Source organism: Eschscholzia californica, unplaced genomic scaffold (genome assembly GCF_041429995.1).
Source record: "Eschscholzia californica isolate CP2 unplaced genomic scaffold, dmEscCali1.0.p SCAF_7, whole genome shotgun sequence".
Classification (NCBI taxonomy): domain Eukaryota; kingdom Viridiplantae; phylum Streptophyta; class Magnoliopsida; order Ranunculales; family Papaveraceae; genus Eschscholzia; species Eschscholzia californica.
In genome coordinates, this window is record NW_028238494.1 from 483,063 (window position 1) to 505,723 (window position 22,661).

The window sequence follows — 22,661 nt, forward strand, 5'->3', positions numbered from 1 at the left end:
TAAATCACCTTGATCTGAGCTTCTTAAATTGGCGAACTCTGGCAAAGCTTTGTTGCCCAAAGAATTCTCCTCCACCAACCCACACGACAACAATTGCATGACTGGGAGGACAGAGAAAAGAAGAAAAATTGTTTCTATAGGTAAGTTGGTTAAGGCGTATCCTCACTACAAGAAAAAATGGGTCTAGGGACAAACTTCTTTGTCCGTAAACAACTAGGCATGACCCGTGCCTCCGGCACGGATGATTTCATATAAGATTGTATGGTAATCACAAACCCAAAAATAGGAAACAAGAACCAACAAAAAAAAAGGTCAGGCCAAATGACAATTACAAAACATAGGTACAGACTTATAACTATGTCTATACAATACTTCTTAGATTATCAAGTACTATAATAGGGAGTTACTAAGTGTTTATACAGTTCTGCAAACATTTTATCAGGTATCAACCAATGTTTCGACCAATTGCAATTTCAGTGAGTTAATAAATGAATACATTTCAACCATAACTTTCATCACCTTTGAGTAGGTCATGGAAGGGAAACTGGAATAGTTTGCAGTTCAATGATTTGAATTTCTTATAGTTACCGAAGTTGGATGAAACGAACGGAACCTAGGGGTTGGCCTTCCATCTGAACCAGCTCCATCAATGTTAAAAATATGACCTCCGCTGATTGAGCATCATCTTTATCGCCTATATAATGTAAATTGAGTCAAAATAAGTATAATGATAACCATTCAGACATACACTTTCTGCAGGTTATATTGCTTCTTTAGTTTCTTTTACATCTCGACAACATATCATCAGCCAAAGGTGTTTGCTGTAACAACTTCTCTGCAAATACAGAAAAAAAACATTAAGAACAAAAATTGTTGATAGTACATGGTTAGAGCAGCGAAATCGTCATAATGCATAGCACATTATCATCTCCTAGTCTCGCTCCCAATGCCAAAGGTAAAACTCGATATTTAGCCATATAGATAGAAAAGTCGGTATTTATAAATTATAAATATTATCTCATTGTATCTATTGAAACTAAGAAAAAATTACTGATTTAGCGGATCGACTCTTCTGATATGTTTCAATCCCGTAATTTTTATCTTACTTGATATAAACTTAACCAGTGATTAACCATTCATTACCCACAAAGAGATCGAACTTACCCACAAAGAGATCAAACTATTACTAATTAACCATGACACTACCAGGAACGTTACACTGACCGCACTTACATAAGATTTTCATGTGAAGTTTCCGCCAGCGGCCTAAAGTTGTATGCATTTTATCTCGCACTATTAATCTGCATTCTTTCTCAACATAAAGAAAGATAGAAATGAGAAAAAAAAATTAGAGATAGTTTTTTTTTTTGTTAAGAAAAAAAAGTCCATCATAAGCCACATTATATGAATCACTATAAGGTTTTTATACATCAAGATAGCATTAAAGTCAACTGAATCCAAACAAAACAAATTGTAAGGAACGACAAAACCCATTCATGAATAACTCTCTAAACAGAACTTCTCATGAAATATGGTTTAATATTCAATGAGAACATTGTACTGTAACATAACAATAATAAGGATATAACAAATTAACAATTAACAATAACTAAAATGAGCAATGGATGTACAAAACAGTTCCGCAGATATGGCTACATAGGTAAATTAATAAGGAAGACGCCTTATTTGTAAGTAAAACACGGGAAAGAGACCATCCAGAATTCCTAAATTTTATATATGATTCAAACGAAAACTACATGTATCTATAAGAAGCTCTATACTTATAACAGTGTCAAACTCTGATGAAAAATAAAGAATTTGAATTCTGGTATACATACCCATATATCTATATGTTTGAGGTTGTCGCGTGCCACTAATGCATTTACATCCTCCCCTTTTCTAACATCACAGGTAGTACCCTGAAAAAGAAAGCAGTAGATCATTTCTCAAGTAAGTCACAAACCAAACTGGATAACAGGCAAACCATTCAAACAACTGAAAAACTAAGCATAAAAGATATACGATAACAGAGACGAAGGGGGTACCCACACACGTTGGTCCCCAAACGCTTCCCTTAGACCATCAACTGCAGATTCCACCCTTTCAGCTGATAATAACAGACAGAGAAGTATTTGACATAAAACACAACCTCCAAACTCCACTAAATTTATCTCTCTATTTCTCATCTTTTCTTCCCATTGACTCTGTTTACTTTCTCATAGATTTGTTCTCCATGTAATATCAAGAAAAGTAAAATAACATAAAGTAAACGGTGAATCAAGAAGTCGATGATCGAGATAATACATGATCTTGAACATATTAGTACATTGTCAAGTGCTTTCAGAAACTCCCTAGTAAGGGCATATCCAATACCTAAATAGAAAAAAGTTGAAAGTAAAATGAAATCCAGAATTGTATTATTAAGTAGGCCTCTAAAGATTGATCAAGGATCTAGGTTTCTACTCTCAAGCAGTATTAATCTAACCTCACAATGTGCTCTGAGAACAAATTCCAAAGGCTTAGAGAAAATTCACCAACCATTAAAGAAAAGAAGGATGCATTTGAATATTTGATTATGAAACATGACTCAATATGTTAAGAGTACAAACTGAAAATAAATTGCAACAACAAGTGTTTCTTTTTGAAACATACCTCTCCCCAAAACTAATTATAAAACTATTACAAAGATAAACTGAGAATCATGAACAATATGAAGAAGGCGAAAAGAAATAGGAGTTGATTGAAACAAACCTATCTTGAAATAGGACTTGTCTAACGCATTTTCCAGGCACCTATTAACAAAGGGAAGGAAGTAAGGTGAAAAGAAATATCGTAATAGGGAAGAAAGTTTAAATGAAACACACCGATCTTGAATTCGTCGAAATGTAACATGTTTTTGATGATTTTGTAAGGGATTGGTTAGATCTGTTCTTTCCTTTAGAATATTGGTTTATAATTCATGTGTTTCCTTTATAAGATCATCGACTACATTGAGTGAACTTTGTTATCGAGGTACAAAAAGGGAGTTAATTGAGTGAATATTGGCTTGAGTACTCTAAAATAAAGAGACTAATTTCTCAAGCTGGTGAGTTAATTGATTGTTCAGGAAGCAAACAGTGAGCTATTTGTTGCGAAAAGAACAGTTAGTCAAAATTCTATAATCCAACTAAAACTAATTTTTTTTACGAAAGAACTTTCTAAACCTAAAAATAAATTCTTCTTTATGTTTCACAACCTTGTAAAGAGACACAGCAGTAACTTTCTCTTAGAAATTGTTTGAGAATTTAGAAAAGATGTAACTAAATGAAAGATAACTTATGTAGGTAGTAATGATCCATTCAAGTTCAAGAGTTGAATGATCTTACAAACAGGAACAACTCATAGATGCACTTAGTTTGTGATGTCCAAATTTAAGCTCCAACGGTGGTGCAAGTACTAATGGAATCCATATCGTTGAATCAATCGATGCTTTGAAAACTGCAAAATAGGAACAAGTAGTAGGCCATAATAACTAACATTTGCATACAAAATATTATACAAACAATCAGTAAAATGACCATTTAGGAAATTAATCGAACACATTACACTCAAAAAAATATATAAAACAATTTCACCTTGTGAGTATTTAGTTCTTCGATTTCCGATTATGTTTCAGAGAAATTGGGAACATGAAGTGTTGTGTTCAATAGGGTTGGAGCTAAAATCCCAAAACCAGAAGAAGCACAAAACCTGCAATAGAACACAGAACCCCAACAATAGACGATTTATAAATGAAAATCTGCAGACGCGGAAGTGGGAAGGTAGACGCAAGAAGAAAGATATTTGACGAACAAAATCGAAAATCAGTTGTTTTTTAACATGACCTGAATCTCCGAGGAAGCCCTAAACTTGTGCCTGAGTGGACAATTCTAGTTTCTTCATCTACCTTGTCGTATGATTTCTATTTCTCACAGTGAAATTTTATCCAGTTTCAGGTTATTCTGAATGCCTCAGATCCGTGAAACTACTCATGACTCATTTAAAACTTGGAAATTCAATTCCTTTTCTTCACAGGAAAAAATTGGAGATAACTTATTCTCTCTCTTCATGAAATTGGGTTTCTCAGCTACACATTTAGCTTCGACTGTGATCTCCGTCTTCTCTTCTTTCTCCGGCAGATATGGATTCTCCTAGATTTACAGATTTCAAACTCTCAGAAGAAAGTCCTAGAGATTGAAGACATTAAAATTTTTAACGTCCTTAGAGATTGAAGAGTCACCCTGGTGTTAATGAGAGAAGGTGTAGGGTTGTATTGTTCTCAATCGTTGGATCAAATAATGGAGGGTGAAAACAACAATCCAGTTGGCTTTTTTTGTTGGCAATTGTTCTTTATTTTTGTCCTAGTCAGCTTGTCCTAGTCACAACTTTTGTGTTTTGTTTTATAGATATATTTTTGTTGCAAAAAAATTTTAGCGACGAAAATATTATGTCGTCATTTCGTCGTAGTATCACCATCTAGGAATGTATTTAGCGGCCAACTAAAATTTCGTTACAAAAAATAATTTGCAACGACAAAAACAATTAGTCATAGAAAATATTTTCAACGACAATACGCAATTGTTGCAGAAAGTATTTTCAGCAACAAAAATGTTTATCTCGAAAAATATTTTAGGTGACGAAATATTTAGTCATTAATTTTCGTGATAAAACATTTTGTCTCAATTTCTTTTTATTAACAACAAAAGTTTATTGTCTCGAAAAAGATTTTTGCTGACAAATTTAGTTGGTAGCTAAAAAACTTTTCAGTGACTAATAAATTTGTTTCGATATTTATTTAGGTACGAAACATTTTCATCTCAGAAATTTTTTGCAACGTTACAATATTGTTCCTGGAAATATATTTATTGACGGATTATTTCATTGACAAAGTAAGTTTGTCGCTATTGTTTCAATTTTAATTTAGCTACAAATATCTTGTCTGATATGATTTTACGTCATTATGATATTATCATTAAAAATATAATTCAAAGAGAGGACTAAATGAAATTGAATTGATCTAACAAAATACAACCTTTAACTAATGTAATATAACTTATACAGCTAAGACATCTTAGATTCTTCAAAGCGAAACATTTATAAGAGTAAAAACGAAAGCATTGAAACAACGAAGCAGTCTTTTTTAAGAAAAACTAAAAACTAAAAACTGAATCAAATATTACTTGTGTTTGAAGAGGTCCTACCATCAGGTACACTTAAACTAATCTGGCTAAGAATCATCCTTCTGAAGTTTTCTTTGTCATCCTCTACTTGTTTAAGTTTGTCTTTGTACACTTTAGTTTCTTCATTTTGAGTATGGATCTTTTTAACTTGAATCATAACCACAGTACGCAATTCTTCAATTACTCCATTCGAAGTGGTTGTTGTTGTATTTTTATTAGACGGTTGTCTAGGCTTCTTACCTATTACTTCATAAAAAATCTCATCTTCTCCACGTGGTGTAGAACTCTCTAAATTACTCTGTTAAAATCGAAGCATACGCTCCGGCAGATAAAAAGTTTTAGGTGTTTATAAAATAACAGTACAACCACTAAATTTATCTTAACAAATCTAATTTCAAACACAATTAAGTACTCACATTCTCATATACTATATACAAGTACAAAACTGCTGATAGTTTTTCTAAAAGAAAACATCATCCTAAACATGGAGTTGAAAGTAAAAAAGGAAACATATATGAGTTGCTTAAGAACAACAAGAGGTTATTCCAATGTACATTAACATTTGTTTCAGAAATCTTAGTCCTTCCAGTGGACAGATACTATGTGACCGCTCAATCAAAATGAAGTTCACATTTAGAAGTTAATAATTAAATCCAAAACATTCAAAGCAATTGTCATCATCTGATTAATAATCTAAGATCGAAATACAAAAAAGTTAAGTCTACAGAATTCGTTTTATCATCAAAATTGAATAATCACATAAGAGATAAAAAAAAGTTCAAACATATAAAAATCTCATTAATACTCCATACATCCAAAATTCTAACTAACGCATTAATTACTCAACCCATTTATATATTATAATCACAATCATGATAAAAAAGTAAGCAAAAGAGAGGTGAAATGTGTCAAGGTAATTTGGTGTTTTCTGATCATACATATAAGAGTAAAACAATATTTTGTACATAAATATTTCTTTTATCTACCTGTTTGAAATTTCAAATAAATAAAATTAGTGCAAACGAAGAAAAACACATGAAACCCAACATGACCCTAAATGAATATGCAAATTAAGTTAATTCAATTAAGAAACAAACTTTTTTTTGATGAAAGAACATTGCATTAAAGACGAACGAGAGTACTTACAACCACACAAACGGCTAAAGAAAAGCCGACACAAACAAGAGTACTACAAACACACAAAACAACTAAAGTAAAGCCGACACAAAAGAAGGTACAGAATTCCATTCTTTCCTTTCTCCATTTCTTCTTCCCCATTTCGCAATCGCATCAGCTGAAGCATTGCAATCCCTAGAAACACAGGTGAACATGATTCCTTCGAAATTGTTTATAAGGGATTGAATTTGTTGTATCATCTCTAAAGATTGCCAGTGTAGACCAATATTATGACCATTGATGAATTTGATAAGTGCTTGGTTATCGCTTTCTATATGAACATGAGTAATGTTTAATTGTAATGCCCATTGCATACTAGATAGGATAGCTAATCCTTGACATTCTTCCGCGTTTTGGCTTCGCACCGAATTTGCTGCTGCTATAATGAATTTCGACTCTTCATCTCTGATAATACATCCTATTCCGGCCGGTTCTGTAGCTTTTGTAAACGAGGCGTCAACATTCAACTTTAAATATGGTGTCGATGGAGGTCTCCATTTTTGTTCCTTAGTAGATTTCCTGCATTTGTTAGTGATAACCGTCTCAATCTTGAGAGGAGTGATAGACGCATTATTAATTTGGTCTATGATTTGTCGAGGATTCTGTTTGTTCGTGTTAAAACTATTTTTACATCTAGCTTTCAAAATGAACCATAGTATTTTGGCAATTAAGAAACAAACTTGATATCATTTCTAACATCTATATAAAAAATTAGTGTATTATTCTTGCAATATATATGATGAAATACAATCAGAAACAAATTTTAACAAAAATCATGAACAATACCTTTGCCTCTATCACCAGCAACTTGTCTCTCATAGCATAGCTCTTCAGGCCATCCATCTCTTTACCAGCCATCTGACAAAAGTTTCAAGTAGTGAGGAGACCAAGAACAACACGCATCTATATAAAAAAAAAAAAAAAAAAAAGAGAAATGCTAGGCTTACAACATAAAATCTGGAAAAAGCATCCTGATTGAGTTGGATCTTATGTGGCAACTTACAACTTTAAATTGCATTTATTGTTAGAGAATAGAGTGTCATGTGAGTCATGTTAGATAGTCCCACATTGGATGGGCTATTATTAGTGTTGGTTCCTTGAGCCTATATAAAGGCTTCGTATGTAATAGCTAAGAATTAAACTCATTATCAATACAACACTTCTCCCTCTCATATCATTTATCTTACATGGTATCAAGAGCTAGTTTACTCTAAAGAGTTCGATCCTTGAGTTTCTTTAACCGGCGGCGGTAGTCCGTCAATGGCTACCGTCCGCCGGAGTGTCGCCGGAGGATTACCGGTATAGTTTTCTAGTTTACTTTTTCAATCTAAATAAGTTAAATTTTTTTTTAGTAGTCAAGTTTCAAAGATTTTGAGTCTTCAACAATGGTTTTCACCACCAAAGTTTGAAGGATTGAAGATCAATCTTTAACTCTTAGATCTATCTATCCCTACTTGTTAATAGTAGGCAGGGGCGGACCCACATTGGGGCCTATGGGTCACGTGCCCCCACGGCCCCGTGCCAGAAAGTCCTATGGTTCCAAGTTATCCGAGTGTTATTCTTAACATACATATATAATAGCACCTAAAAAGAAGTAATGAGCGTTTGGCTCATTGGAGGCATGCTAAGTTCACCGTGAGGTAGGACATGGGTTCGAGCCCCACCATCCTCATTTTTTCCGTTAATTCTTAGAGTGATTTTATAGGGGCCTTGGAGCCCATCTAGGAGGCAATTATTAGAGGGCCGAGTATGAAGAAATGGGGGCGCCAATAACAATTTGAGCAACCCTTTTAAAATTACTCATTTATTTTTGCTCCTACTTTTTCTTGTGTTTATCATCTGACACTTTATATTTTTTTTTTAACTCCAATTTTCTTTTTTTAATATTCTTTTGTAAATTCAAGTTTGATTTCTACATTTCCTAATAAACATCCAACCTCTAGTAGCGTTATTTGTATCCTCATATAACCCGTATGTCATCTTCATCTTTTAATTTTATATATCTTACAATATTCTTTTTAAATTCACTCTTATCTCTCTTCCACTCATTCCTTAATTTCTTTATAGTATATGGATTTGTGAAATAAATTAACTTAGACTAACACACTCACACACCCCATTTCATAGATTTGATGATTGATATGTAAGAAATAAGAAAACGAATAAAACTAAATAAACTAACTAAGAGAGAGGTAAGAAGATATCTAAGGTTATAAAATCCACCGCATAACTTCACTTTATAAAACAAGCACTTAATTACTTAAATCTCTTTTGTATTTACTCGGAATCCAATATAATGAACTATTTGGATTCCGGATGATGTTCTAGATAAAACAATTTTATAATCACTAATTCTAATTGTCTTCCTTATAGAGATTCGGATTGCTTAACAATTATTCATCATCTAAAAAGCATACTCCATCTAACAACTTAACGAAAGTATGAAATATCTAATTATGAGGCATGAGTAATGGAAAGAAAATCCAATCCATATAGATAAACAATCAATAGACATTAAAGCACATCAAAGGATTTAATTAATCAAGAACAAGTATTATAAAGATCCAAAATGGGTTTCATTCACAACCTAGAATAACATTCATTGACATTGTAAAATAAATGAAAATACTAAGAAATTAATGGAAAGAAATCACCAAGAATGTTCAAGATCCATATTCTCATGTATCTTCATTTTATCCAAGATTTGCTCCATTTCCATTTGTGTTCAAGAATTGTACTCCAAGAATTCCAAGTAATAGCTATTTTATTGCACCCAAATAAGAAAAAGAAATAGAAGGAAGAAATTAGATGTAGAAAGAAGTTAGAAAGAAGAGATGAAAGGGGATAAAGATGATAGAAGAATATGGAAGAAAGAATGAGATGACTTTTAATGGAAGAATAATAGTGGTAGAGAAGAAGTAGTAGTAGAGAAAGATGGAAAAATAATGGAGAAGATAGATTTAGTAGTAGAAAAGAGAGAAAGAAATAGGTGAGAAGAGGGATATGTTGAAGAAAGAAATAGGTAAGAAGAGGTATGGGAATAGAGAAGAGGGATAGAAAGAGGAGAAAGAGATAGAGAAGAGGGATATATGAGAGGGTTTGCAAATCTAACCTTTAATGGAGGAGCAAGAGATTTATTTATAGAGTTGGGGTTTAGTATGGTTAAAATGGTAAAAAGGAAACAAAGAGGGTTAAAATTGGAATTTTAGGGGGTTAAATGAGAAAACCCTAATTAGTTCGGTTGACTGGTGGCGGCTAGGGTTTGGCTGGGAAATTTGGATGCTATGGTATAGCCGGTTGCAACTTAACAAGCAATGACAAGGTCAGAAGCCGTCGGATCTTCAAGACACGGATCTGGAGGGACGACACAATGCCACGTGGTTGGGAGCACAGAAGCTAAGCAGCTTCGGGTGCACGGTATTAGCAATGAAGGACGGGACACACAGCAGCCACACGATCGTGAAAACGCGGGAACGACCGGCTCAGATTAAAACGTTAGATCTGGGAGTACGGAACTAAGTTGCGCTTGAAACACGGAATCATGCTCTAGGTCTCATTTTGTTACTCAGCGGGAATACGGGAACCGGATGTAACGACCTCCATAGCGCGCCACGTTTCTTCCTCCATACCGCGTGCCCGAATTTCTACCGAATATATCCCACCTGGTCAACAGTATTTGACCCAACTTTGACCTTGATTTATTCCTCCATCCGGACTCCGATTTGACTTCCGTTTTCTCCTACGGACTCGTCTCGACCTCTACTTTTCAACCACACACTGACCTTGGCCAAATTACCAGAATGTCCTTGACTCCAAATGACCAAAATACTCTTCTTACATATTTTCCTCGTTTTTAACCGTTTTTCACACCTAATACTCCAAAAGACACCTAATCAAGAAAACCAACCATTTTATTATAATAAAGACTCGAAACGAACTAACTCGACTAAATTAAACGATTCAGATGGGACATTTTCATGACCCATCAAACATCCCCAAACTTTGACTTTGCTAGTCCTCGAGCAAAACAAAACAAAAGAAAAGACCTAACTCACTTTCGGAGGAATCCCGGTTGCATTTAGCATATGCAACAAGCCGTTAAACCCCTAGGTTGCCCTAGTGGACGAGTGTGGTCTCGTGAGGGTTTCCATAGATGACACCCACAAACATCATGGTTTCAAATACACAAGGGTCCAAAATCCAAATCGTAGATAGGCATGATTAATATAGTAAAGGGTTTAAGCATGTCAACACATAATGAATCAAGTAAATAAGCTCTTGTAAAAGCTAAAGGCCCCTTCACTAATGATCTTACCCTAAAATGCAAGTATCATACCATAATAAGCACATCTATGTTCCGAAGTCACAAAACCTTGATTCTCAAGTTAGTACATTTCGCCTCGACTTCGGCCTCACGGACATACACTCCAAATATGAAATCACTCAAGAATGGTTTGCTCGTATGTGTGAGTGTGATCACGACTATAGACTCAACACATAAAAAGGGGTGAGGACAATATTTTGGAACGAATGATCTTCGAAAAGGAATTAGCCACTAATAGAGTGGGGAAGCTCACTCACCCTTCTCACCCATTCTACCCTCTAAAAATGCCTTCTAAAGTTTAGCGGATACTAGAGATGGATGATGATGGTGGATTCCCGAGAATTTTGACCTCCTCATTATGGTAGAACCTCTTAAGCATCTCAACATTTGTTTCTTGCTTCGAATACTTATTCATGAACAAAAACACCAACACATATATACAATCACATCACTCACACAAAAGAGCTAACACATGCTCAAACATACACTAAAATCACTTTATTTCACTTGTTTTTCTTTTCTTTTTTTTCATATCATTTTTTTTTCATTTTTTTTTTTTCTCATAACACAAATACAACAAAATACAACACACACAACTCTATTCTTGCAATCAACTTTCATTTCATACTTGCTTTTGACATTCTTCATTCTTTTCATGTCTTCATTCCCGGGATATAAGATGATGGAGTATCCGCTTTCCTCTAGTTAGCATTCTCATTGGGTTTCATGGACTACAAGGGCAAGGTTAATTCGCTATCCTAATGTCACTCCTAGTGGCTAAGGAAATTGAGCACACGAGATCAAATGAGCTCTTTTATAAGTTACGAGGTTGAGTAGCTCTTCATTCTACTCGGAGTTAGCGCGGAAGAGTACACTCGAATGGCAATTTAGGCTTTGAGCTCTCACATGGGTTAAGTCTCCACTAATGACTACTTTAGGTCTCTTAGAAGTGTTTCTTCTTCACTAAGATGTCACCAATATGACCTAGCAACTAATGCAGAACAAAATATAACTGACAAGCCTGAACTAAAAGAATTGATCTTAACTCTCCAAACATAGACTAGAAAGAGAAAGATAACATGGACCGTGCTATTAAGGATAATTCTATGAGGGGTTGGGCAAAAGGCCCATTCCTTTCCCCAAAACAAGAAATAGGCCCGCTGCACACAAAGAATGAGGGGCGGGTCCAATAATCAGGTGATGGTGGGAAATTACAACACTAGGGAAACTTTTACTCTTATTTACATAAATTTCCAGCCTGAAATTAAAGAAACGCCATAAAAAAATCCGGCTTTTCACGTTTCTCTCTCTACACTCTATTCTCCACTTTCTCTCTCTACATTCTATTATAGTATTATCCACCGTCATGCTCTCCATCTCTCAATCTTTCAAATCTAAAATAAATTCTTTCTCTTTCTACAAATATTTTTCTCTTCCTCTTTTTAAATACTTTCTCTCTTTGTGATTTTTTTCTTTTGTTTTAGGTATGGTATTTGCTTAAAATCTTAAAATTCTTTTCTTTTTTGGATAGATGTTGCATTATTTTTTGTCAAATTTTTAATTCCATTTATCTACAGATTTATATTTCCCTTTTCAGGTTTCATTCCATTTATAATCAAAAGTCATATACTCCCTCTGTCCCAATTTAAGAGTCCCGTATTCCTTTTTCGTCTGTCCCATAAGAGTCCCATTCCTCTTTTATCATATAAAATTCATAGATTTTCCAATTATACCCGTGTTGACAATATATAATGTATTTATTACTTAATTAAAAGAATTCGTATTTTGGTAATCTTTTAGAAAGAGACGAGAATAATTTGTGTTTATGGAAACTAATCTTATATATAGTACTAATTCTTTTGAATTCCAAAAAACATGTTAAAAATTAATGTGGGTAAAAATGGAAAAGTAAAAGTTGTGAAAAAAAGTTACGTTTTTAAAATGGGACTCTTAATTTGGGACGGAGGGAGTACATTTCTTCCAAAACATAAGTTATTTTAGTGAAACAATTTACTGTACTTTGTAACATTTACTGTATTTTTGCTTATGTACTAATAGACATGTGTATTGCACACGAATGTATATGTTGACAAATTATGTTTTGGTAAAACTTCAACCGTAAGTTCATGTCATTTTAATATGTGCAGTACATGTAGAAAATGTACTCCTATACAAGTTTGCAACCTACATTTGAAAATATGCATAATCTAATGTAGTCACATTTTAAAATATACAGTAAATTAGGAAATGTACTGTAAATTAGGAAATGTACCTTGTACAAGTCTGTACCCCACATTAAGTACCTTCTCCAGACTTGGTTAACAAAGTATTTTTTTTTACCTTAACAAAACATTGTAACTGTACTTTATGATAATTTATTGTATATCGGAAATTGTTTATTTACATGACACTTTTGTACTGAGATTTATCTTGTGTATCGGGAATTGTTTTATTTACTAGCCTTTGGTTATGTACTAAACACTTTTGTACTAGTAATTTTCTCGTGTACCGGAAACTGTTTTATGTACTGGCCATTTGGTTATTTACTAAACACTTTTTTACTGGAAATTTCCTTGTGTACCGGGAACTGTTTTATGTACTGTACATTTTTTTTTTATTTCTAGGACACTTTTGTACTAGGAATTATCTCGTGTACCAGGAATTGTTTTATTTACTAACCATTTGGTTATGTACTAAACACTTTTGTACTGAGAATTTTTGTGTACCGAATTGTTTTATGTACTGACCCTTTGGTTATGTACCAGACACTTTTGTACTGAGAATTTTCTTGTGTACTAGAAATTGTTTTATGTACTAGCTATTTGGTTATGTACTAGACACTTTTTACTAGAAATTTTCTTGTGTACCAGTAATTATTTTATGTACTAATCATTTGGTTATGTACTAGAGACTTTTGTACTGGAAATTTTCTTGTGTACCGGGAATTATTTTATGTACTAGTCATTTGGTTATGTACTAGAGACTTTTGTACTGGAAATTTTCTTGTGTACCGGGAATTATTTTATGTAATAGCCATATTTAGTTATGTACTAGACATTTTTGTACTGAGAATTTTGTTATGTATCGGGAATTGTTTTATGTACTACCATGTATTGTAAATAATCAAATTTATTAACATCAACAAATGATATACAAACCAAATGAAAGAATATATTTATAGTACGGTAAAGATCTTAACAAATTTTGTTATGTATAGTAAATAATCAAATGTCCCCTACTATATATATTTTCATATCCTAAACATTTTTTTCTTAAAGATCTTAACAAGATTAATATCAAATTTATTAACATCAACAAATGAAATACAAACCAATCCCACTTTATCATCATCTTCTTCTTCATCATCAACGTCACACTAGAAAAAATACATAATCCTTCCTCGTATCATTCTCACCTCATACGTACAAAAAAAATGGAATTTGTCATCAAACCTTTAAAACCCGAAATCATACATACATACCGAAATTGTCTGAATCTGACTTTTCAATCTTCAACTTTTATGTTCTTGAATCTGAATCTGAGCCTTCAATCTTCAACTTCCATGGCCTTGAAATCATACAAAAATATCAAATTTTGTACTAAAAGATTCAACAAAATTTGGGTCTTCAATTCAGATTTGAACCTCTTTGATCTTGATCCTAGAAAAGAATTCTGATAAACCTTGAATCTAAGACCATGAGATTGAATTAGTGAAGAGAAGATGAACATCGGGTTCAATTTTAAAATTAAGAGATTTTAGAGAGAGAAAGTAAATCCAGAGCCTTGAATCGAAGGCCATGAAGAGAAGAAGAAGACGGGGTTCAACTTTGTTCACAAATGAAGAGAAGAGAAACAATTTTTGAGAGACTAAATCTTTGTTTCAAAAGCAAAAAAGATTTGTTCATCCATTGAGTCAAAAATTCGGATTTGTTGGTTCCATATCCCACCAATTTTCCCCCATAAATAAAAACCATCGATCTAACTCTTCAGCAAAACTCAACGATCTAATCCTTCACCATTAAATCATCACTGTAACTCTTCATTAAAAATCATCAACAATCTGATTTTTTTCTCATCAACCAAGTCTTTTAGAGAGAGAAAGAAGAGAAAGTTATGACTCTTTTTTAGAGACATAAAGATGAGACAGATATAAAGAGAATTAAGATAAGAAGAGTAGTAGAGGGACCTGATGTACTTTTTAGTTTCGGGCCCACCAACAACTGAGAATTGGACCTGCAGCTCATTCTCAAATTAGGGTGGGTCTTAACCACAATAACATGGCTATTTTTGGATTTTTTCCTCATTTTGGCTAATTCTATTGATATTGTTTCTTTACTTTTCCACTAGGACCATTACGTTTTGAACAAATTCATTTATCACTTTATTTCGTACTTGTCTAAGTTGTGTTGCTCATGTTCAAAGCCAGGAATCTAAAATCAGTCACAACAAGTAAAGAAAAATCATTACCCGCAAACTGGTTTTATACTCCATGGGAAATATGCTACTGAGAAAACAAGTTGGGAGGCCGAAGGTGACAACTTAAGCCTGTCTTTCAGCTGGTATGAAACTGCTGTCCATAAGAAGGATCTGAAACCCTACATTCACATATAACAATTCGATCAAGCAAAAACAGCTGCATCAAAATGAAGACAGGACGGGATATAATTAAAATCAGTTCTTTCTACTATAACTTCAACTTTTATATCTTCTGAAATCAATTAATCTGACTGATCATGGGTAAAGCCAAGATCACACGATACTTGAACAGTTCAACTATAAGAGTCTAAGATGCCGATAATCCGAAATTTCGGTGGCATTAGCATATCAAAATATCACAAAACCGTGGATTGGTTAACTCAGAAATGGTAAAATGGTTCGCCAAACAACCAAATAGAAAGGCCTAAAACTGTCTAAGCTTTATACAAATATGGTAACTAAAAAACCAAATACAAGTTGTAAACATATTTGCTAGAAAGTTGCATTTTTTACGGATCTTCATCTGTTCGAGTTTATGGAATCGTACATTCATGTATGGACCATTTTGTATCTTCAATGAACCTTCTATAAAACTCGATACGAAACTTCCACGTTCTCGAACTCGTAAGTTAACATATAGCATATAACTTTCTGTGTTCTTCCTCACTATTTTAACTAACCGAACCCACAATCAATTTAGAAGCCTAATACTTGGGGAATTCATCAGATCTTAGAAAAATTTACCCAATCCTAGAAACCAAAAACAAAATCCTCACCAACCCAAGTTTTCAAAACAATTAATTATAAATTCTACAAAAAAAAGAAGCTAAAACCCTCTAACTTAAAATTTCCTAATCCAAACCACAAACACAAGTAGTACTTTCCCATCATATACCATCTTACCCAAGTTTGAAAGAACAAAAAAATTATGATCCAAAAGAACAAAAACATTCAATCTACAAATCATGAAAACCCAATGAACAAAACTACAAGATCCACAAAACCCATATCATAAATCAACAAATCCTTAACAGAATCAATTAAAATACATAAAGGAAGAAAGAAAAAAAGCAAACGTGAGTGAAATAAACCAAGGTAATAAGCCATAAAAATAAGTCATTTAGAAGGATGTGTTAATGGTGCACAATGATAAGGGATTTTAAAGGGACGGGAAACGGAGGAACAATTGATGAGGGTCTCTTCCGTATTTCCCCAAAGAAAGCCACTTCAACCCCAACCATCCTTTTTGCTTCATCTCTATCATCTTCATCCTCTGCTACAGCTGAAGTTTGGCATCGCCGATTAGCTCATCCTCATTTTCAAGTTTTCAATTTAGTTGTTAAAAACAATGTTCTACCAATTAAAAAGTCTGTAATGAAATCTATTAAATGTTCAAGTTGCATTTCAGGCAAACATCATCGTATTCCCTTTAATTCTGTTCTTCATACTTCATCTTCTCCAAATGAAATTGTGCATTCAGACCTTTGGGGTCCTTCTCCAATTATCTCACCCTCTGGCCATCGTTATGTCTTACTTCTGATTGATGATTACACAAGGTTTACTTGGCTTTACTTTTTAAAATCTAAATCAGAAGTTCAGACACATTTTAAAAAATTTAAAAGTTTTGTGGAAAAACAATTTTCAAAACCCATTAAAGTGCTTCAGTCTGATGGTGGTGGCGAGTATGTCAGCTCTGCCTTTTCTGAATTCTTAATTGCCAATGCCATTCACCATCGACGCTCTTGTCCTCACACCCCACAGCAGAATGGTGTGGCTGAGCGCAAAATTAGGCACTTGGTCGAAACCTCTGTCACTCTTCTTCATCAGTCTTCTCTTCCTCATACCTTCTGGCCAGAGGCCTTTCAAACTGCCATTTATACCATTAACAGATTCCCTAGCAATACTCTTCTTGGTCTATCCCCCTATGAAAAACTCCTCAACATCAAACCTAATTACACAGAACTTCGTACTTTCGGTTGTAGGTGTTATCCCCTATTATCTCCCTATCGTTCTTCGAAACTGGATTTTAAGTCGAAACCATGCATCTTCCTTGGTTACAGTCCTAATCACAAAGGATATCGATGTCTCGATGAGTCGTCCTCACGAATTTTCATTTCCCGCCATGTTCTATTTGATGAAGAACACTTTCCTCTCTCCTCTTCCCCAAATTCAATTAAAGAAAACCCTAATTTCAAAATTGCCCTAAATTGGACGTTGGACCCAAATTCACTCTTTCCTCTTTCGTCTCCTGGTCCAGTTGTACCCGTCACTGAGACACGTCAGACCACCTCTCCCACTCGTCTACTGCCTTCACCTTTAGCTGGTGGTCCAGCATCACCACGACTCTCTGACCCTACCCCTGATTCCACTAACACCAACTCAGCCCACCTGTCCCCTACAAATCAGATAATGTCTCCCACCTTCCCAACGCTGGACCACGCGTCAGAAAACCCCTCTCCTCCTCAACAAAACCCTAATATTTCGATTCCACCTTCTTCGATTGTACCTTCTTCTTCTTCGACCATCTCTCTCAACTCCAATAAAAATTCTTCAACTTCTATACATCCAATGGTTACAAGGAGTCGTGATGGCACACGAAAACCAAAAGTATTACTTTCTACTACTCCCCCTTCTACGTCCTCTCTGTATTTTTGATGAACCTTCGACTTTCAATCAAGCGTCGAAACATAGGCATTGGAGACAGGCAATGGAGGAGGAACTTTCTGCTCTTCACAAAAACAAGACTTGGTCCCTTGTTCCTCCTCCTCCCAACAGTAACATAGTGGATTGCAAATGGATTTATAAGGTGAAAAGAAAAGCTGATGGATCGATTCAACGACACAAGGCTCGTCTAGTTGCTAGGGGATTCACTCAAGAACAAGGGGTGGATTATGATGAGACCTATAGTCCAATAGTGCGTCCGGCGACAATTAGGTTTGTTCTCTCTCTCGCCGTCACAGGTAATTGGAAAATAAATCAATTAGATGTTAAGAACGCTTTTTTGAATGGTGATCTTGTTGAGTCTGTTTATATGACTCAACCTAAGGGTTTTGAAAGCAAATCCTTCCCTACTTATGTTTGCAAGCTTCATAAGGCCATCTATGGCCTCAAACAAACCCCTAGGGCATGGCACTCTCGCTTCTCCTCTTGTCTTCTTCAATTTGGATTTCATCAGTCAGTTTCAGATCCATCTATGTTCTACTTCAGGATCAAAAATGATATTCTTATTTTACTACTTTATGTTGACGACATTTTAGTCACTGGTTCGTCGAATTCGTTAATCAACTCCTTGATTTCTCGGTTGAAGTCGACTTTTGAAATGACAGACCTTGGTGAATTAGGTTACTTCTTAGGAATGGAAGCCACTCGAACTAAAGATTCATTAATTCTTACTCAACAAAAGTATGTGACTGATTTGTTACAAAGATTTGGGCTAATGGAATCTAAACCAGTTCCGACACCAGTCATCACCGGCAGTAAATTATCCAAATCAGATGGGGATTCTTTACAAAATCCTCAACTGTTCAGGAGCATTGTTGGTGCTCTCCAATACCTGACTCTTACGAGACCAGATATCTCCTACGCAGTCAATCAAGTTTCGAAATTCATGGCTTCTCCCTCATTTGTTCACTTGACGGCAGCGAAAAGAATTTTCCGATATCTGAAGGGTACTCTCTCATGGACTATGTTTCCGGCGAGCCACATCACTCCCTCTTATTGGTTACTCAGATGCTGACTGGGCCGGGTCACCAGACGACAGAAGGTCCACGTCTGGCTATAGTATTTTTCTTGGGCCCAACCTCATTGCTCTGGCCTCCAAAACCCAGCCCACCGTTGCCCGTTCTTCAACCGAGGCTGAGTATAAAGCAGTGGCCCATGCCACCACAGAGTTAATATGGCTAAAGAATCTTCTATCTGAGTTAGGCTATAGGCAGCCATCAACCCCAGTTATCTTTTGTGACAATCTTAGCACAACTTACTTGACCATGAATCCAATTTTGCATTCTCGAACAAAAGATGTCGCGATTGACTTCCATTATGTGCGAGAATTAGTTAAAATTGGTACTCTCAAAGTTCAATTTATTTCGGGTGATTTGCAACTTTCGGATATTTTCACTAAGGGGCTTCCAGGCCCTCGGGTTAGAGAACTCAGTTTCAAGCTCTCATTAGTTCCTGGGCTTTCGGCTTGAGGGGGGTATTAGTGTAAAATTACACTCATGTATTTTCTTATTCTTTTAAGGCTATTTTTGTACTTTGTAAACTTTCATGAGATTATAAATACAATGCTATACCCTAACCTTTAGGGTATCTTGAGTTCTCCTAATTTCAGCAAGTGCACGAACCGTATGTTAATATGGCAAGTATTACGAGGTCGATCCCACGGAGATTTGTTTGGAATTAAACATAAACCGAAAATTAACTAACAAACTAAGAAAGTGGACAATTGATTTTAGAGAAGATATTTAGAAACTAAAAATTGAAATTTAGAAAACAAAATAAAGTTGTGATGAAAAACTATAAGTTGGTAAATTTAGGATATTGTAATTCACCACTAACAATCATATTCGAATCTAATATCTAATTCAAATTATTATCCCTCTTTGATAACTCAAAAATGGTTAGAACTCAATCTTCAATTTTCGAAAAATAAGACAATAAAACACTTTAATAATGATTAAAACCCATAACCCACTTCACTTAAAATATATTGCAATTCAAATCCAAGTTGTTAATTTATTAGACTAACCGAAGTATGATTAATTCGAAACTTTAAGCACTTTAAACGAGATAATAAAATAAATACGATATTAGGGTTCAAATACTCATGTTAGGGTTTCATCCTTTATCCTAGTGGGAGAGTTAGAAACCCATGGATATTAAATACATGGTTCAATTAATGATAAACAAGTAAAGGAAAAGATAAGAGAGAAAGATAAAACCGAATTGATATTAATGAAATCCGTTCCTCTCATCTTTCTTCAAAACTTGTCTTCGATATAGTCCTTGAATCTCCCAAATTCTTACACCCAAAGAAGCTAATTTATCTAAACTTGCTCTTTTCACTAGTGTGTGGAGGTGTGTTTTAATTCCTTGGATTGGTTGGTTTTTATAGATTTGCGAAACTGATTTAATTAGTAACTTCCCATAAAAGAAACTCTCTCAGCCGGCTTAAGCAATGTAACCGACTAGACCATGGGAATTGGTGGATGGGAAGCACTCTAAGTTTCTACTACGGGCGTTCTGCCAACTCAACACCCCACATGCGGTAGCCAGCACTTTCACTGGGCGTTAGGCGGTTAGGGAAGGAAACAGGAGTTACTGTTTATAAAGATTTGATTAATGAGGGATTCTTCTTAATGGATGGGCCCACCATTAATTTAAATACTTCTTTGGTATGCCTAATGATGCCATCATCCCAATCTTTAAACTCCCATCACCAACACTTCACGTGGGGAGTAAGTTAAGTCTTCCTTTTCAGTCCCTAATAATCCAGAACTGCCCCTTGTAGAATGCATAACTGCAGAACGCATCTCGTATTAACTATAATAATCCCGATTCAATTTTTATCCACCAAGTCACAAATCAATTAGTTCAACAAAAAAAAAAAATCACAAATCAATTTGATATCTTCACCAACTTCTTAAATTAATAACTTCTTTGTATTTTCGGGAGTTTCCTACAAAAACCATGTAATTTAAATATTCCACCAAAATTAATACGCAAAGACTATAAAATAAAGCCCAAAAATGGAGTACTTTACGTACTCATCAAGAAACAAGTCGCTAAAATCAAAAGAGTTCATGCTGATTCGAAATGTTTCTACTGCGATGGCACAGGCCATTAGAAAAGAAACTGTCTACAATTCCTACAAGACAAAAAGAACGGAACTGTGAGTTTCAGTTCAGGTAAAATAATTAAAAGTTAAAATTGAATATAGATCCCTTGAAGGTATATGATACGTGATGCTCATATTATTTGGAATGACAGGAACAAAAAGGAAATAGAATATTCAGTACAAGAGGAGATGAACTTGTCAAAAGCGGACGAGGCAAGAGTTGCTAAGGATGCTCGCGAAGGATCATAGTCTTCTTTAGGCATTTCTTTTATTAGTATGACTAGTATTAGCTAAATTTTGAGACATCATCTCTGAGAACTTTGGAAGTTAGAGAGAAATAAAGTATTATGATTAATATTTCGTGATGGTCTTAAATATGCCTAATTAACTTTTAAACTTTAATACCGAATGATTCAACTTGGTTGTTTTAACCCAGTCATGAAAGTTAATTAAGAACTGTCTTAACTAACCGACTGGATCATCTAGGATGAGTCAGCAGATCATGCACTCTTATATATGATAGAAGATTATGATTGAACCTGACAGGAACGAACCAAGAGTATACTCGGTGAATAGGCAAGTTCAGTGAACGAAACCTTAGAATCCAGTATAGAATCAAATCTTGGCAAAAGAATTATAGATCAATGTCTGAGTCAAGGCGATTATCTAATAGCTGTAAAGACAACATCTCTTTAGAAGAGACATCGAACTTTGTTAGACAAAGATTTTAGATAAGGCGTTAAGTCTTTCGAAACAAAAGTGTCTATAGGAAACTGAGAACCCACTAAACCAACATCTGATATAGCAAAAGAGATCCATAAGGGTATGGAAGTTTTAGAAAGAGTTCTAAAATAGGTCTCTTCAAAATGTCTAATACGAATTTAGACATAGTTTCTTTCGAAGGAACAACTGGGGTTCCTCCTCACAAGCATCGGAACACAATTGGATTGTTGCTCTTGATGGTGTCTTTCATGAAAAATCAGTTTTCTTGCAAGACAAGTGGGAGAAAATCATTGAATTCGATTCAAACCTAGCAACAAAGGGAGTAAGACTCTACGAACAAACTTCTGATGGACCAGGAAGATTTCGCAAGGATTATTCACAAAAACCCCGAGTGAGTCCTTACAGGACACGCTCAAAGCTATAACAGAAACGAGACTTAGGAACTTGACTTAGAGTCAATAAGTCTAGTAGCGCAAGGAGGATGGAGAGACTCCGAAGCTACCGAAGTAGGCAAATCTAGATTGGGAGTCAAGAAATGTACGACAAAATATTGGTTTCTAACATTCAAAAGAAAGAAATCAAGTAGTTGATATTCTTAGAAGAATGAGTTAGAATTCTTGTGAAACAAGAAGTTAAGTGTGAGTTAAGTAAAGTATAATTATGGGATCTAGGAAATTGATGCAGTTTGGAACTGGATCAATAGAAAGGACAAACGACAAAGTATGAGATACGGGCATCAATGTCTACCGGTACAGACATAGTAGATGAAGAGACTCGTTCAAGAAAGTCTTGAAGAGATCGAATTAGAAATACTCTTGGAAAGAGATTCTATACTGGGAGTATAAGATGTGGTCACTCATAAGTTTTAAAGAAGCTAATTTGAAACTGTAAGAGGCAGTTTCTAAAAATTAAAGAGGAGGTTTAAGAG

The 22,661-nt window shown here is 34.7% G+C and overlaps 1 protein-coding gene, 1 long non-coding RNA gene and 1 pseudogene across 3 annotated transcripts in view; 1 reads left to right on the forward strand and 2 right to left on the reverse strand.

Moving 5' to 3' along the window:
* Window positions 1-301: 301 nt before the first annotated feature.
* On the reverse strand, window positions 302-2,338 carry LOC147530389 (uncharacterized). Its single transcript, XR_015229240.1, has 6 exons — window positions 2,305-2,338; window positions 2,046-2,107; window positions 1,839-1,919; window positions 1,234-1,308; window positions 788-835; window positions 302-694 (listed from the first exon to the last, which is right to left on the reverse strand). It is a non-coding gene; the product is annotated as an uncharacterized LOC147530389 (long non-coding RNA).
* Window positions 2,339-6,406: 4,068 nt separating this feature from the next.
* On the reverse strand, window positions 6,407-7,232 carry LOC147530390 (uncharacterized). The gene is made up of 2 exons (XM_086651366.1): window positions 7,161-7,232; window positions 6,407-6,976 (listed from the first exon to the last, which is right to left on the reverse strand). The coding sequence occupies exons 1-2, from the start codon at window positions 7,230-7,232 to the stop codon at window positions 6,407-6,409; spliced, it is 642 nt and encodes a 213-aa protein (XP_086507492.1).
* A 13,689-nt stretch (window positions 7,233-20,921) lies between these two features.
* The window catches only part of LOC147530391 (aconitate hydratase, cytoplasmic-like), a 53,151-nt pseudogene continuing 51,411 nt past the window's right edge, over window positions 20,922-22,661 (forward strand). The window contains exon 1 of the transcript XR_015229236.1: window positions 20,922-21,064. The product of XR_015229236.1 is annotated as an aconitate hydratase, cytoplasmic-like (transcript). The remainder of the gene's footprint in view (window positions 21,065-22,661) is intronic.